General features: G+C 42.8%; 1 protein-coding gene across 4 annotated transcripts in view; it reads left to right on the top strand.

The window, feature by feature from the left end:
- Positions 1–13,996, top strand: part of LOC311035326 (exocyst complex component 6B-like) — a 126,519-nt gene that overhangs the window by 7,160 nt on the left and 105,363 nt on the right. For all 4 annotated transcript variants that reach the window (XR_014599697.1, XR_014599698.1, XR_014599699.1 and 1 more), the window contains exons 2-4: positions 9,613–9,778; positions 10,450–10,497; positions 11,859–11,949. Coding sequence is in view for 1 of the 4 variants with exons in the window: in XM_084043461.1 (XP_083899587.1) it covers positions 9,613–9,778; positions 10,450–10,497; positions 11,859–11,949 (305 nt within the window). In the remaining 3 variants the exon portion in view is untranslated. The remainder of the gene's footprint in view (positions 1–9,612; positions 9,779–10,449; positions 10,498–11,858; positions 11,950–13,996) is intronic.

Raw genomic sequence — 13,996 nt, 5'->3', positions numbered from 1 at the left:
AAACTTTCACAACACGAGATATCTGTCTAAACACCTGAACGTGGCCAGAGCGCTCTGACATTTTTTTTATCCCACAGCCCCAGAAAGTAAAAAAGTAAGTGTTAAATTGAACGGTAATTCAAATTTTACCTATCATTTTATAACGGACGAGTGCCAAGTGGGCATGACCCTTGGGCAACTAGAACATGACCTGCACTTGCCCGACGGGCAAGTGCCTCTGAGACCTTAGTGTCAACCGCTGGTATGCATGTGGAGCATTTCAGGGCACAAGACCATCTTAGCCATGTAGTAAGACTAAAAGAGTAGTTCACCCAGAAAAGGACTTATTTTCTATCAATTATACACCCTATGAAGCCTTAATGGATTTAATTTGTTTTGTGGCATTCTTAAATCAATTATTAGATGACCGGGTCATCGGTCATTAGGAGACTCTTTGAGTCTCCTATCGGAAACTCTGCCGGTCATCAAATTATTGGCTTATGAATGCGACAAAAACAAAAAAAAAAAATGTCCATGAATTCCAGGCTTTATGGGGTGTGTAATTGATAGAAAATAAGTACTTTTTTGGGTGAACCACTCCTTTTAAGGTCGGGTCTATAATGCTTTACAAGCACATTTGTAATGCATTATAAAGTGTTTATAAGACATTATAACAGTCATTATAAATGTTTATAATTATGCATAACAACTTATATATAAACAATACAGTCTCACCACTCCTCTTGGTTTTCATCTCTAGATAGGATAACGGTAACATAAACACTGGAGTAGGACAGGCCAGTATGTATGTATACGCTCAATACTAAAGATGCACTGCCCAATGCCCAACACCCGTGGCCCTTATCAAGACAAGCATTTGACAAATAATTATAATGTTACTATCATTATTATTTATAATTATAATTTAAATGACCTAATAAATGACCCCACTAAAAGACCACCCCAAAAATCAGATGTGCCCTTTTCTAAACTTTGAGCACCTGCCCCTTCAGCGCCCTCTGCACAGCCCTTGTGTGTGTGTGTGTGTGTGTGTGTGTGTGTGTGTGTGTTTTGTTGGAACTGTTGCAGCTAAGCAGACATTGAAACACAGGCCTTGCCCATACACAACTAAACTAAAGGTCTGCAAATACTTTGACTGCGCACATCCCTGGGTATGGACCAGGACTAGTGCTTATAAATGCATAATAGATACTAGATACATTAGATAGAGGAATGGAAATACCCACTGAATCGTTTGAAAAGTAACGTGTGTGTGTGTGTGTGTGTGTGTGTGTGTGTGTGTGTGTGTGTGTATGTGTGTGATTCATAGTCTAATTTAAAAAGATCACAAAGCTGTGTGAGGGAACAGTGTCTAAACCACATAAGTACACACACAGGGTGGAGTAGGGTGGAACGAGCGAGTGAGGGCACACACACATGGGGGAGTAGGGTGGAACGAGCACACACACACACACACACACACAGACACACACACACACACACACACACACACACACACACACACACACACACACACACACACACACACACACACACACACACACACACACACAGGGTGGAGTAGGGTGGAACGAGCGAGTGAACACACGCGGTAAGGGAACTGGGCTGTTGAGAGACTTCAGTTTAGTTTTCAGCCTGTTAGTTAATTAGCACCGTGCACTATGTTCACTTTAGTTATACTTATTTTTTTACCCCCTTTTTCTCCTCAATCAGTCGTTTAGCCAATCAATTCCTCGCCTCATTTCTGTGTGTTGTCACTGCTGTTGTATCCTACTGACTCACCTGCCAGTGAGGAGCCCCCACCGGGAGGACGTAGAGCCTTCATCCTACTCCTCCCGCCCAACACTCCCCGCTGACAGGCTCCAACCCCAGCCCGTAGGGGTACGTGCAGTGACAATTACCACCCTCCCGGCCCGGCTTCCCTCCACGAACAATTGTGTTCTCAATACAGTCACACACACAGTCGGATGCACCATGGTCACTGGATTTGAACCAACTGGTTCTGCTGTAGTTGTGTTTCTGTTCTGTAAACGCTACCTACCAGTGTCATCCATTCTTTCCTCTCTTCAACTTTACAGTCATTTAACATCCGGGCTGGACTGGGTGCTGTACTGATTATGTTGAATTGTATGACCAAATATACCTAGACTGGGATAATTTCACACTTATATCCGGCATATCCGGTCTAGAACAGATATGTAAATGGCTTGTAAGAATGTGTAGCTCAGCCTGAAGCCCAAAAGTCTAATATCACCACGGTGGATTCCCCCTGAGGCTAGCGGTTAAGATGTTTGGCTTTTACTATCCTTTCCCATGCGGAGACCCCCGTTAGAATTTTGTGTGTTACATTCCTGTTTCCTGTTTAAGAGTTGTTTATTTTGTTGTTGGCGCATGTATTGACACCATGTATACTGTATTTATTATTCACACCGCCCACATTTGTAGTTGCTATCAGGTAGACACTCCTCGGTTTTTGACAAACACAGTGTAGTGACTAAATTGAACAAACATTTAGCCACTCAGCTGGGCACAGGGAAACCGTTTTTGATGCGTTAAATAACTGAATGTCCAAACTGAAACTTCTGGGTGAGGTTCCCACTTCCCATTTATTATGTGTAACATGAATCACAGCAAAGTTTTGTTGATGCAAATAGAAGAGAACGGTAAAAAACGTATAATCTCCCCCTGCGTGCCCATAGTTACCATGCCATTCATCAACTGGCTTGTTACACCTGTGACCCTTATCACTTTACCTGCCGATTACTGCGGCACCCCTCCCCTCAAGGTGAGCCCGCCCACAACTGGCTCAAGGCACTCGGGCAGAATGTCTCCTTCACACAGCGTGCATCAGTTTGTCCAAGCTTCCATGTGTAAAAAAAAAACTGAGGGGTCGACAATTTCTTAACTACTTAAGCCCTATCTGCTTCTCTCCCCCCCAATACACACACACACACACACACACAGAAACCACTGCAGCTCTAAACACATACACTCCTATTGCGTGTGTGTGTGTTTGTGTTCTTGAGGGAGAGATGTGGTTTGAGACTCTAATAGTAACAGCTATCTCAGCATCAGCAACATGTCCCCAGTGACCATCGAACACACACACACACACACACACACACACACACACACACACACACACACACACACACACACACACACACACACACACACACACACACACACACACACACACACACACTTGTGCGCACACTGTTTTTCTCTCTCACACACATTGATATGCACAGCTGTTTGTAATGATGATATAACATTGACAGCAGATTCCCAGAAACCCATTTTTGCCTCACAGCACAGTCACTCCCTGCCAAGTTCTCAAACTCAGGCAAAAGTCTAATTCAGACTTTGTCACACAGCCCATTGTCAACAGAAAAATGGCAACAAACACTTGTTGTTGTTGTTGTTTTTGTATACTGTAAATGACCCTCTGATGTACGTTGCAGGAAGAGGATTTTTATTGTTTTTATATATCAACTCATCGATATGCCATTTTTAAAATATATTTATTTGTATAATCTATTAAATCGATTAGTCTGATTAACCACTTAATACTTAGGGTCCGCGCTAGTGTAGCAATTTAAGAGCATATCGTCTTTGTCGGGTGGAAACCTCATATGTCCAAAACCGTTACTTTTCAGGATTCAAATTCAAAAGTAGCAGATCTACAAGCTCTAAACGTGTCGCTCCGCGCTGCGTTTTGAGTTTGCAGATCTGCTACTTTTGAGGCTTTTGAGTGACCCTATAGTATGATCAAGTAGGGAATTTATTCACAAAAAAGAAAGAATATGGAGATTCTGCCCGACAGCAACGATATGCCCCTGTCGTCCAGTTTCCCCATCATTCCCCAGCAGCCCTCATAGCATAGAGTGGAGACCATAAGCATATCGCTACTTACGCTATTTGCTGCGGTCAAAAGTGTTTCTTTTTTTTCCATTAATCGGGTATTCGTTGACATTTAACACGCATCCATGCCTTGTTTTTCTCACACGAGCCAGCACAGTCTCGTAAATCATGTTTTGGTGTAAGCGTTCGTCACAGCTGCCAATCAATGACTGTACAGGCCAATCACAACGTGGACGTCTTTATTAGTCTAATTCTGCAAATAGACTAATTTGGGATCAATATAAGTAGGAAAAAACACCTAAATGTTATTTTAGGCCGGACTTGTCCTTAAAAGCTGACCTATGTAACTTTCCTCTCCTTCGCTGGCTTTGAACCCGGTTTCCTGCGCTCTAGATGATTTGATTGACAAGCTGCACAACCAATAGCATGCATTCCCCACCCCCGCTCTTGATTGACAAACTACCCCACCAATAGCATTCATTTCCGGTTGCATAGGATATGACGCGATATGACGCGATATAGAAAGATGGCGGATTTGAAATTGCGCTGTCCATTCTTTTTAGTCTATGCCTTTGACGCAATCAAAATGTCTCAATAAAAGAGCAGGGAGACAAATACATGTTTATGAAACAGCTGTGAAACAGCGGTGACACAGCGAGACTACAGGCCATTCATATGAACTCTAACACTTCCCATCAGTGGTGGAAATGGCCTGGATTCGCTTTGCGAACCCCACTTTCAGTGGACTCATGCACACGCGCACGCGTGCATGAGTTTTTGGGCGGGTTTTGGGCAGGGTTTTTTTTTGGGCGGGTTTTGGGCAAAAATTTCGCGGTTTTGGGTGGATTTTGATTTCTGTTTTTGTCAACTTTATTTCGGTTTTAGGGTTAGGGTTTGGGTTAGGTTAGGGTTATGTTATTTAATTCTTATTTTTGCCTGATTTTACCGATTTATTATCAAAACATTTAAATTCAATTAAAATATTTATATATATATTTTTTTGCAAAATCAATAGGGTGGGACAGCTTTCTATGTAGGTGGGCCATGGCCCACCCATGGCTGCACCCATGATACACAAGATGAAAACAGAGCTATATGTATTGTCCAATTTGACCATATTGTACAATAAATACCTAATACTCTAAAACCAGTTCACCCGTGATGCAAGCTGCTATTCTTGTGCAGTATTTGAACATTATTTTTATACTTTTTAATTTTTAAGACAAATGTTCTCTGGGGGTCCCTGGCACAAAACATTTTCAGATGGGGGTCCATGGCTAATCAACACGCGTTGCATCACTTGAGCTTGTAGATCGGCTATTGCGGTTCTGGGCGGATTGGGTTCGTTTCTTTTCCAGTTTTTGGTTACTTTATTTCGGTTTTAGGGTTAGGATTCGGGTTAGGTTAGGGTTATGTTATTTAATTCTTATTTTTGCCTGATTTGACCGATTTGACCGAAAAAAATTAAACGCAATTAAAACTTTTCTTTTTTGCAAAAAGTGGGGGGTATGAAATCTTCTCTGTAATAGGAGTATGATAATAATACTTTGGATCTGATGGATAGGGTTCTGTGCAGACTGCAGTCCATTTAGAAACACTTGGTTGGACCCTACCTGCTCGTAGTGTCACTGTTGCCTGGTCCATAGCTCCTAACATTATCAGAATGGCAGCTGCTAAATCCTCTGATCTCTGAGTGATGACCATAACATTCTCCTCTTCAATACCTTCGGTTTTGGTGAAACTACCCCCCAACTTGGAAGCACCAGGAGGTTGTTTGTTTATAATTAGGGATGTCCGATATTATCGGCCTCCCGATATTATCGGCCGATATTAGCATAAAAATTGATATCGGGAAAATATCGGTATCGGTTTTTGAAAAAAAAAAAAAAAAAAAAATATATATATATATTTTTTTTGCTTTATAAATAAGTTACAGGAGTTCTTACTGTATATGGTGTGTGTGATATGAAATTTGAGCTTACCCTAATCACAATAATCCCCGCATATATCGGTATCGGTTGATATCGGTATCGGTAATTAAGAGTTGGACAATATCGGTATATCGGTTATCGGTAAAAAAGCCAATATCGGACAACCCTATTTATAATTATTCACAACGTGGTCGTTAGTTTGAGTCGTGGCGGGGGTCTCTCACTTTTTTTTTCTTTTTTTATCAGACAACGCTGGGCGCTGGGCACAACGTATCCTAGCAACGCGAAAGCGCTAACTCTCATTGGTCGTGTTATGAGTAATGAGCCAATGAGCTGCTGAGCGCACTCCCAGACAATGGCTTCATAGCCAGCGTTGCCAAGTCTGCTTATTTCCCGCAACTTCCCTGGAACAAAATTTGGCTTGTTTTTGGCTTGTTATTGGCTTGTTTTTGTAGGTCGGCTGGCTCATTTCTCTCACTATACTTGGCAACACTGACTGACATGGTGCTCTCACTCACACAGAGAAGAGACAGGACGGCAAATAAATCGTGCTAAACCTCATAAGCGATTATTTAAAAAAAAAAAAAGAAAGTTGGACACTGAGGAAGAGCGTTCCCACACGTGTTCACAGCGTTCCCCCGCAACGGTTGCTATGGGAACGCCGTTCCCATGCGTGCAACGCCATTTCCACCACTGCTTCCCATAGCCTTCAATTTACAAGCCGGATGCTAGCCCCTTCGGTGCAACAAGCTACTCATCCTCGCTAGCTCCTCCCAGAGGCGATGGGAGGGGTTCTCTAGGATAGCGTTCAGCCTCCTCTTCAGCCTTCCCTCTGCAACCAACTCCAGCCTGTCCAGTTTAACTCCCAACAACGGAGCTGGCCTTCCTCACTGCATTGTTCAGTAGCATCAACACAAGTTCCCTTGAAGTGATGTTATGTTGATGTTATCCCCCAACACACCACGACATAGACGAGGACACTGGCTACTACAGACTACATCTGAGGCAGCCTGTTACACACATTGAAGGATCTGAGCCTCCTCAGGAAGAACATCTTGCTCTATGTCTTCCTGTAGAGGGCCTCAGAGTTGTCGGTCCAGTCCGCTTTGTTGTTCACGTGTTCACTCCCAAGAACATGTATTTTTAGGGATTCACGGTATTGACGTTATTGCAGAAAACTGATCAATTGCTTGGTCAAATCGATCGATAATCAATACCGGCATTGCGATTGCAAAGTTTACAGTCGGGTTTACTTTACACCTGTTAGACAGTAACTTTGATTCTGGGTGCAGATGCAGACTTCTAAATAACATTGCATTCTTATTATTCTTACTAAGCCTAATGAGCCTAACGTATCGGTTCAAACTACTTAAATGTAGTGAGATGTTTATTTTGATTCATCATTTTCCCAACTTGTTTTCTTTTATTTGTTCTACAGCTAGAACCTCCCTCTGAAAACACTGATTGAATATACAACCTTAAATCATCAACAGAAGGCTTTTTCGGATTATAAAATATAATCTCAGCTACTATTATTATTATTTTTAACCTACATTGGATTTTTTTGTCATGATATCTTTTATTGATATTACACAGTGGAGAGAGACAGGAAACGGGGAGAGAGAGTAAGGGAGTGACAGGCAGCAAAGGGCTGCGGCGCTAGGGAATCGAACCCAGGACTCACTATCAGGCATCATAGCCTAAAGTGGTACTATACACGCCTTAACCACTCAGCTATCGGCACCCCCTATACTTTTCAGTGTTTTTTTCAGATAACGCAATGATGAGCGTGTCCACCATCTCCTCCCCTAGGATGGAGGTGAGAGTTTGGGGGGCCTCTACTCAGTGGTTCCCAATCAGTTGGGTCCCCAAATTATTGTGGGGGGTCCCCAGATGATTAGCTTAATGTGCAACATTGTTTTCTTACTGAACAGTAAACAAACCAACATACAGTATAAGTGTATACAGGGTATCTGCACATTTCTAAAGTTACAATTTAATAACTTTTTAATACCTCTAAAATAAAAATAGTAATACAAAGTATAAAAAGTAACCAACAAACTATTCAAAAAATGTACACGGCGTTGTGAGCTTGTAGTTAGGCTATTTTCACAATATGTATCTGCGGAACCGAGTCAAAACTAAATTTAATGCCTACAATTCCAAGCTTCAGTTAAAATATGATTATTTTGGGCAGGTTCGTGTCCTCAAAAGTTTGGGAACCCTTGCCCTAGGATGGAGAGGAGAGTTTTCTTCTTTTTTTTTGGGGGGGGGGGGGTTGGTCCTGAGGTGGTGGTTGTCTGTCCCCCCCCCTATAAAGCTCTCCACCAGGGCTCTGTACTCCTCCAGGTTGTCATGCATGAATCATGATGCTGCTGACAATGGAGCAGTCGCCGGGGGAACTGCTGTAGGTAGCGCCCGTACGCTTGTTTGTTTAAGCCTGTGGTGGTTAAACAGACTATGGACCTTGGCAGACTTATGTGTGCGCGCACACACACACACACACACACACACGGACACACGTGCACAGGTGCCAAAAATGGAACTGTATGTGTGTAGGAAGTTCTTGTGATGTCACACTATTGTACAAGTCGGGCATTTCCTGGTCAACAAGGGGAAGGGTGGATGTAACACACCACCCTCAGGTGTGTGTGTGTGTGTGTGTGTGTGTGTGTGTGTGTGTGTGTGTGTGTGTGTGTGTGTGTGTGTGTGTGTGTGTGTGTGTGTGTGTGTGTGTGTGTGTGTGTGTGTGTGTGTGTGTGTGTGTGTGTGTGTGTGTGTGTGTGTGTGTGTGTGTGTGTGTGTAAACATGTGTGCATGTATGCCTGTGTGCATAGTGCATACACTAATTGGGAGGGGAAGACTGACTATTTATACTTGACAGATCATGTGCAATGTCATAAATCCGGGTGGGTGGGATAAACATCAAGGTTTCCTGATGTCTATGAATATGTCAAATCCTGTTTTTATTAATTTTGTCTCTCATACTTTGTCTCTCTGGTACTTGTATCTTGTGAATGTTGCAGCTCTGTCTGGCTGCAGCCTTTTAAAGTTTAAACAGCGTTAATGCGTTGCCCCCTGCTGGATGCATCCTGTAAATGCACCCCTTTCAATGAACGTGCTAAATTGTCCTCTGCACCTCCGTTTGGCGGTTTTTCTCTCGTTTCTCCTCTTCCCTCTCCATTTTTATCATCACCTCTCCATCTCTACACTCTATCTGGAACCAGAAACACATATGACACCTTCATACTGTATGTCTTTCCGGTTCAAATCTGCTGCTGAGCCAATCAACGAAGATATGGTGATACCGTGATAAAGAATTTTAATGTTTTGTAAACCAGCATGTCATGAAACCCTTAAGACTAGAGCATTTAAAGTGGTCAAATTAGCAATATGTTCAGAAGCATCTTCCATAAAACCTTAATCGTCTCGGATATTTCGTATAAAAGCAAAGGCTAAAGCCTCAATCTGTGATTTCTTCACCTGGTTGGCAGTATGTAGAACAGCAGGAACAATATTACTAAAACATCATCATTTTACATATTGTGTTAATTGTTCATGAAACGGCACTAGTGTGTGTGTGTGTGTGGGCCATACAAACATTTTCAGTCGTGAGATTTTATTTTTGCTTTATTCCATGAATACATTCCTTTATGTTTGACTCTTTCCTTTATGTGGATTACCTGTATATTCCTTTATGTGGATGACTTTACTTATGTGGACTACTTACTGCAAATGATGGAGCCAGATACTGTACGAAAAAAAAATCACCCACTATATTTACACCTGTGATGACTGTGTCCCTCCCTCTCCCCAGGTCAGTGTATGATGGACAGGAACATGGGCTGTTCATGGAGAAGCTGGACGGTCGGATCAGGAACCACGACCGAGAGATTGAGAAGATGTGTAACCATCACTTCCAAGGCTTTGTGGACTCCATCACTGAACTGCTCAAAGTACGAGGAGAGGCCCAGAAACTGAAGGTAATGAGGCAGAGACACGTACACGTTTATAGTTTTGAAATGTTTGTTGTTTTTTATTTTCATTTTGTTATGACTTCATGTATCAATTTAAGTTCAGTTTTTTATTCGTTTTTAAAGTGGGGTTGCTAGTTTATATCTGCCATATGATATTGCATACTGACAAAGACTAAAACTAAGGACAATTTCTCTATGATTTGAGTTAGTTTGAATGAGTTTCAGTTATAAATTTTGTGTAAAGCCTCGATATTATTTTTGTTTCAGTTCATTAAATGTTTTTGTTTTTTTAGTTTTGTTAGTTTTAGTTAAAGGTATGGGTAAGTGATATGTGTGTGTGTGTGTGTGTGTTCAGTAACAGGAGTTTCCCTGTCTCTCCATCTCTTTAATAAACATCAAGTGCATTTTCAGCTCGGGATACCACTTTTATCCAATCAGTAGAGAGAACCCACACATTTTCTGTGTATTAAAGAGCTGGAGAGACGAGGAGACCCCTGTCACTGAACAAACACTCTATAACAATGATTACAATCACAATATAGAGCTATGACCTTTTTACAACAAAAAAAAACACTAATAATATCACTTACCCTACCTTTAACTATAATAATGAGAGAGAGAGACTGAACAAGGTGGAGATTTTCTCTGATATGTTTATGTTTTTTTTTGTATGTTAGAGTCAGGTGACGGAAACCAACAAGCGTCTTCAGGATGACGGCAAAGAGGTAAGCTGATTGGCTAATGGAGTGACATTATTTTCATCCAATCAGGTCGTGGCTTGCTGGTACTGTACTGTATGTCGAAGAAAAGAAAAGAAAAGAAAAGAAAGAAAATAAAACTCGATGCCCTCTTTATTTCCAATTCCCAGATAGTATTACTGTTCTATGTCCATCCCCCCTTGACAACATATGAATGGTTCCTATCTTGAATCATCTGAGCATAAATCTATTATCTTGGACTAAGTCATTATTAGTCAATCGATCGAGTAGAAATTGTTGAACAATTTCTTACAATTTGTTCATTGAGTTTCCAGAACATAACTGTAAAGAAACGGCATCAAAGACAACTGGGAAAGAAAAACAACTGTCATTATCAACCACATGAAATGAAAATTGATACTTAAATATACACCCCCCTTTTTTAAATGAAATCACTGTAAAAAAAAAATCACACCCTGTGTGAAGGAAGCGGTGCCTTTGGGGCGGGGCGTAACTCATTTCAGTTCGTCCCTATTGGTGGTCTGAGTCCACTTACCAAATTTGTACTTGGTAGCATGCTGCAAACTGGAATAATGGCTGTTTAAAGCCCAGCCAATGGGCAGACAGAGGGGGCGGGGCTTAAGTAATTACAGTTCGTCCCTATTGGTGGTTTTAGTCCATGTACAAAATTTGTACTCCGTAGCATGCTGCGAACTTGAGTTATGGCTGGTTAAAGGCCAGCCAATGGGAAGACAGAGGGGGCGGGGCTTCAGCAATTCATGCTCGTCCCTATTGGTGGTCTAAGTCCACATACCAAATTTGGACTTGGTGGCATGCTGGAAACTGGAGTTATAGCTGTTTAAAATCCCGTGCTCATCCCGTGCTCATACGCTGGGGGTCCCTGGACCGCTCGTTGATAACCAGTGGCACGTGTGGCCAATGAGAGGAGAGATTGCATAGGCAATCTCCAAGTCCGTGTGTGTGTGTGTGTGTGTGTGTGTGTGTGCGTGTGTTTGTATGTGTTGCTTCTTTGCCGTGCTCATCCCGTGCTCATCCGGACGGACGGACGGACGGACGGACAAGCAGTGGCACGTGTGGGCAATGAGAGGAGAGATGGCATAGCCGTGTGTGTGTGTGTGTGCGTGCGTGTGTTTGTATGTGTTGCTTCTTTGCCGTGCTCATCCCGTGCTCATCCGGACGGACGGACGGGCGGAGGGACGGACGGACGGACGGACGGACGGACATACGGACAAAGTCAAGTGTAGAGCGGTTGGCACCGCTAAAAAAAAGAAACCTTCTCACATGGACAGATGGTTGCCCAATGCTGTCCCCCGGGCTAATCAATAAAACAATTGGTTAATCTTCTCCTCTCTCTTTCCTTCATTCAGCTTATGCAGTCTATGGAGGAGCTGAAAGTGTGTCGGCTTCAGCAAAGAAACATCGCTTCTACTATAGACAAACTAGCACAATGTCTACCAGGTATACGCACACAGCACACACACCCAAAGAACACGTCTTTTCCGCACTTACCTCATCATCGTTCCCAAGGCCCAAGGAAGTAGTGTATGCACAGAAGATATACGTATATGTTTTGCGGTAGCCATAGTTGAAAGTGTGGTCTTTTGTGTGGCTTCATTATTGAGGAATGCACCCCACCCCCCCTAGGACCCCATATATAAACTTTATGTTCATGAGTCAATGCGTTACTAAAGCTGAACATATAGGGGGCTAGACAAGAAACATTCCAGAAATGATCTCTTGAGGGGGGGGGGGGGGCAAAGAAGAAAAAACTAAGAAACTACTGCAATGCCCCATGCCTGCAGCCTCTCTTTACCGAGAAATTCCGAATTATACTTTCTTTCTTCCCGATGTTTCATCTGTTTATCGGTTATTGACAGGAACACAATTGTATCATTCCACATCTCTTATGTAGTTATGTGGAACTGTCAGGTATAGCTAATTACCTGTGTCCTCTAGATTGCAGCAGAGCAAGTGGTAAACTACCACCTGCCACTTGCCCCCCAAATGGAAAAGAAATGTATAGCCAAATTCCAATACAGAAAATCTCGGCCACTCGCTCACTCCCACTCGGTCACTCCGACTTCCAACCGGAAGTAGTCGCGGTCCAATTGTTCATGTGCGTCTTGGAGGAGGCGAGTGGAGTCGAGTGGAGGAGGCGAGGAGGCTCTCCACTTCCGCATTGAGCGACTGTACATCAAGTGTATCCTCGACCACTCTCAACAGCTCCTCCGCGGCAGACTTCCGCATCACGTGTATCCTCGACCACTCTCAACAGCTCCTCCGCGGCAGACTTCCGCATCACGTGTACACTTTTTTTTTGTTTTTTTCCCCTTCTCCCGTGACGTATACATGGTCCTCCTCCTCCACATGTGCCGAAAACACCAAACACCGGCCGCACCCCCCCCCTCGCCCCCGCCGCTCACTCGTTGCGCATCTCATACATACATACATACACACACACACACACACACACACACACACACACACACACACACACACACACACACACACACACACACACACACACACACACACACACACACAGTGTAAAGAAACGCAACAAGCCACTGGCTTTATTGCGTTGTATGATATAAATAAAGCATAATACAATTATACATTGTAAAATATATTGTGCACATTTATTCTGTCTCAAAAGCTGATAGTTTGTCTTCGTGCATGGCATGCCTCAATGCAGTGCACGGACTACTATAGGCCTAAATGACTGAGACAAAGATTATGTTAACATTTTTAACTTCTGGGACGAAGAAAAAGAAAAGAAAACAGGAGGAAACCGGAACACTCGTCCTAAAACACTCTACCCCATTTTTTTCACGGGCCGAGGACACCGGGATTAGACCTGGGGCGAGGGTGTTTTAGGACGAGAAGTGCGCGAACAGCGCGATGGAGAAGAAGGACCCGCCGATATTTCCTTTTTGCTTAATATTGTTTGTTGGTGAAACAATCATGACTGATACACATGAAAAAAGACCAATCACAGCTAATAGAGAATTTTACATTTTAAGAATCGGTTCAGAATTGAATGAGTACGACTATAGTTAAATGTGAACCGGTTTCTGCTATAAATATGCATCCACCGTTCTGCGCGCCCCTTGGCTGCGACGTTTCCTTTTTGCCACGCATCTACACTTCATGGAGTACATTTTTGTACTGGGCTTCTGGGGACTGTACGAGCAATAAGAGGGACAGGTCAGGATTAAATCAATAAATGTAAGTTTGCTCATCCTGGCGCTTCATTCACTATTTCAGGAATAAATGGCTTTGCACAATAATGTAACTATAAAGATAACTATGTGGCCATCCATCCACATTGATGAATTGTCTATTCTTATATTCTGTATTATTCTATACCTGCATATTATTCTATGCATAGTATATTTTCATCCACGCCTCTGCTGCTCTGGTCCAACTGTGTGAGACGTCATAAGTGATCGCGGAATTTGCCGTAGCTTTGAAATGACGCGCTGAGTGTAGTCCGATCCTTTGA

This window comes from Gymnoscopelus microlampas, assembly GCF_963454915.1.
Source record: "Gymnoscopelus microlampas genome assembly, chromosome: 19".
Classification (NCBI taxonomy): Eukaryota; Metazoa; Chordata; class Actinopteri; order Myctophiformes; family Myctophidae; genus Gymnoscopelus; species Gymnoscopelus microlampas.
This window is presented reverse-complemented; position numbering and strand designations above follow the sequence as displayed.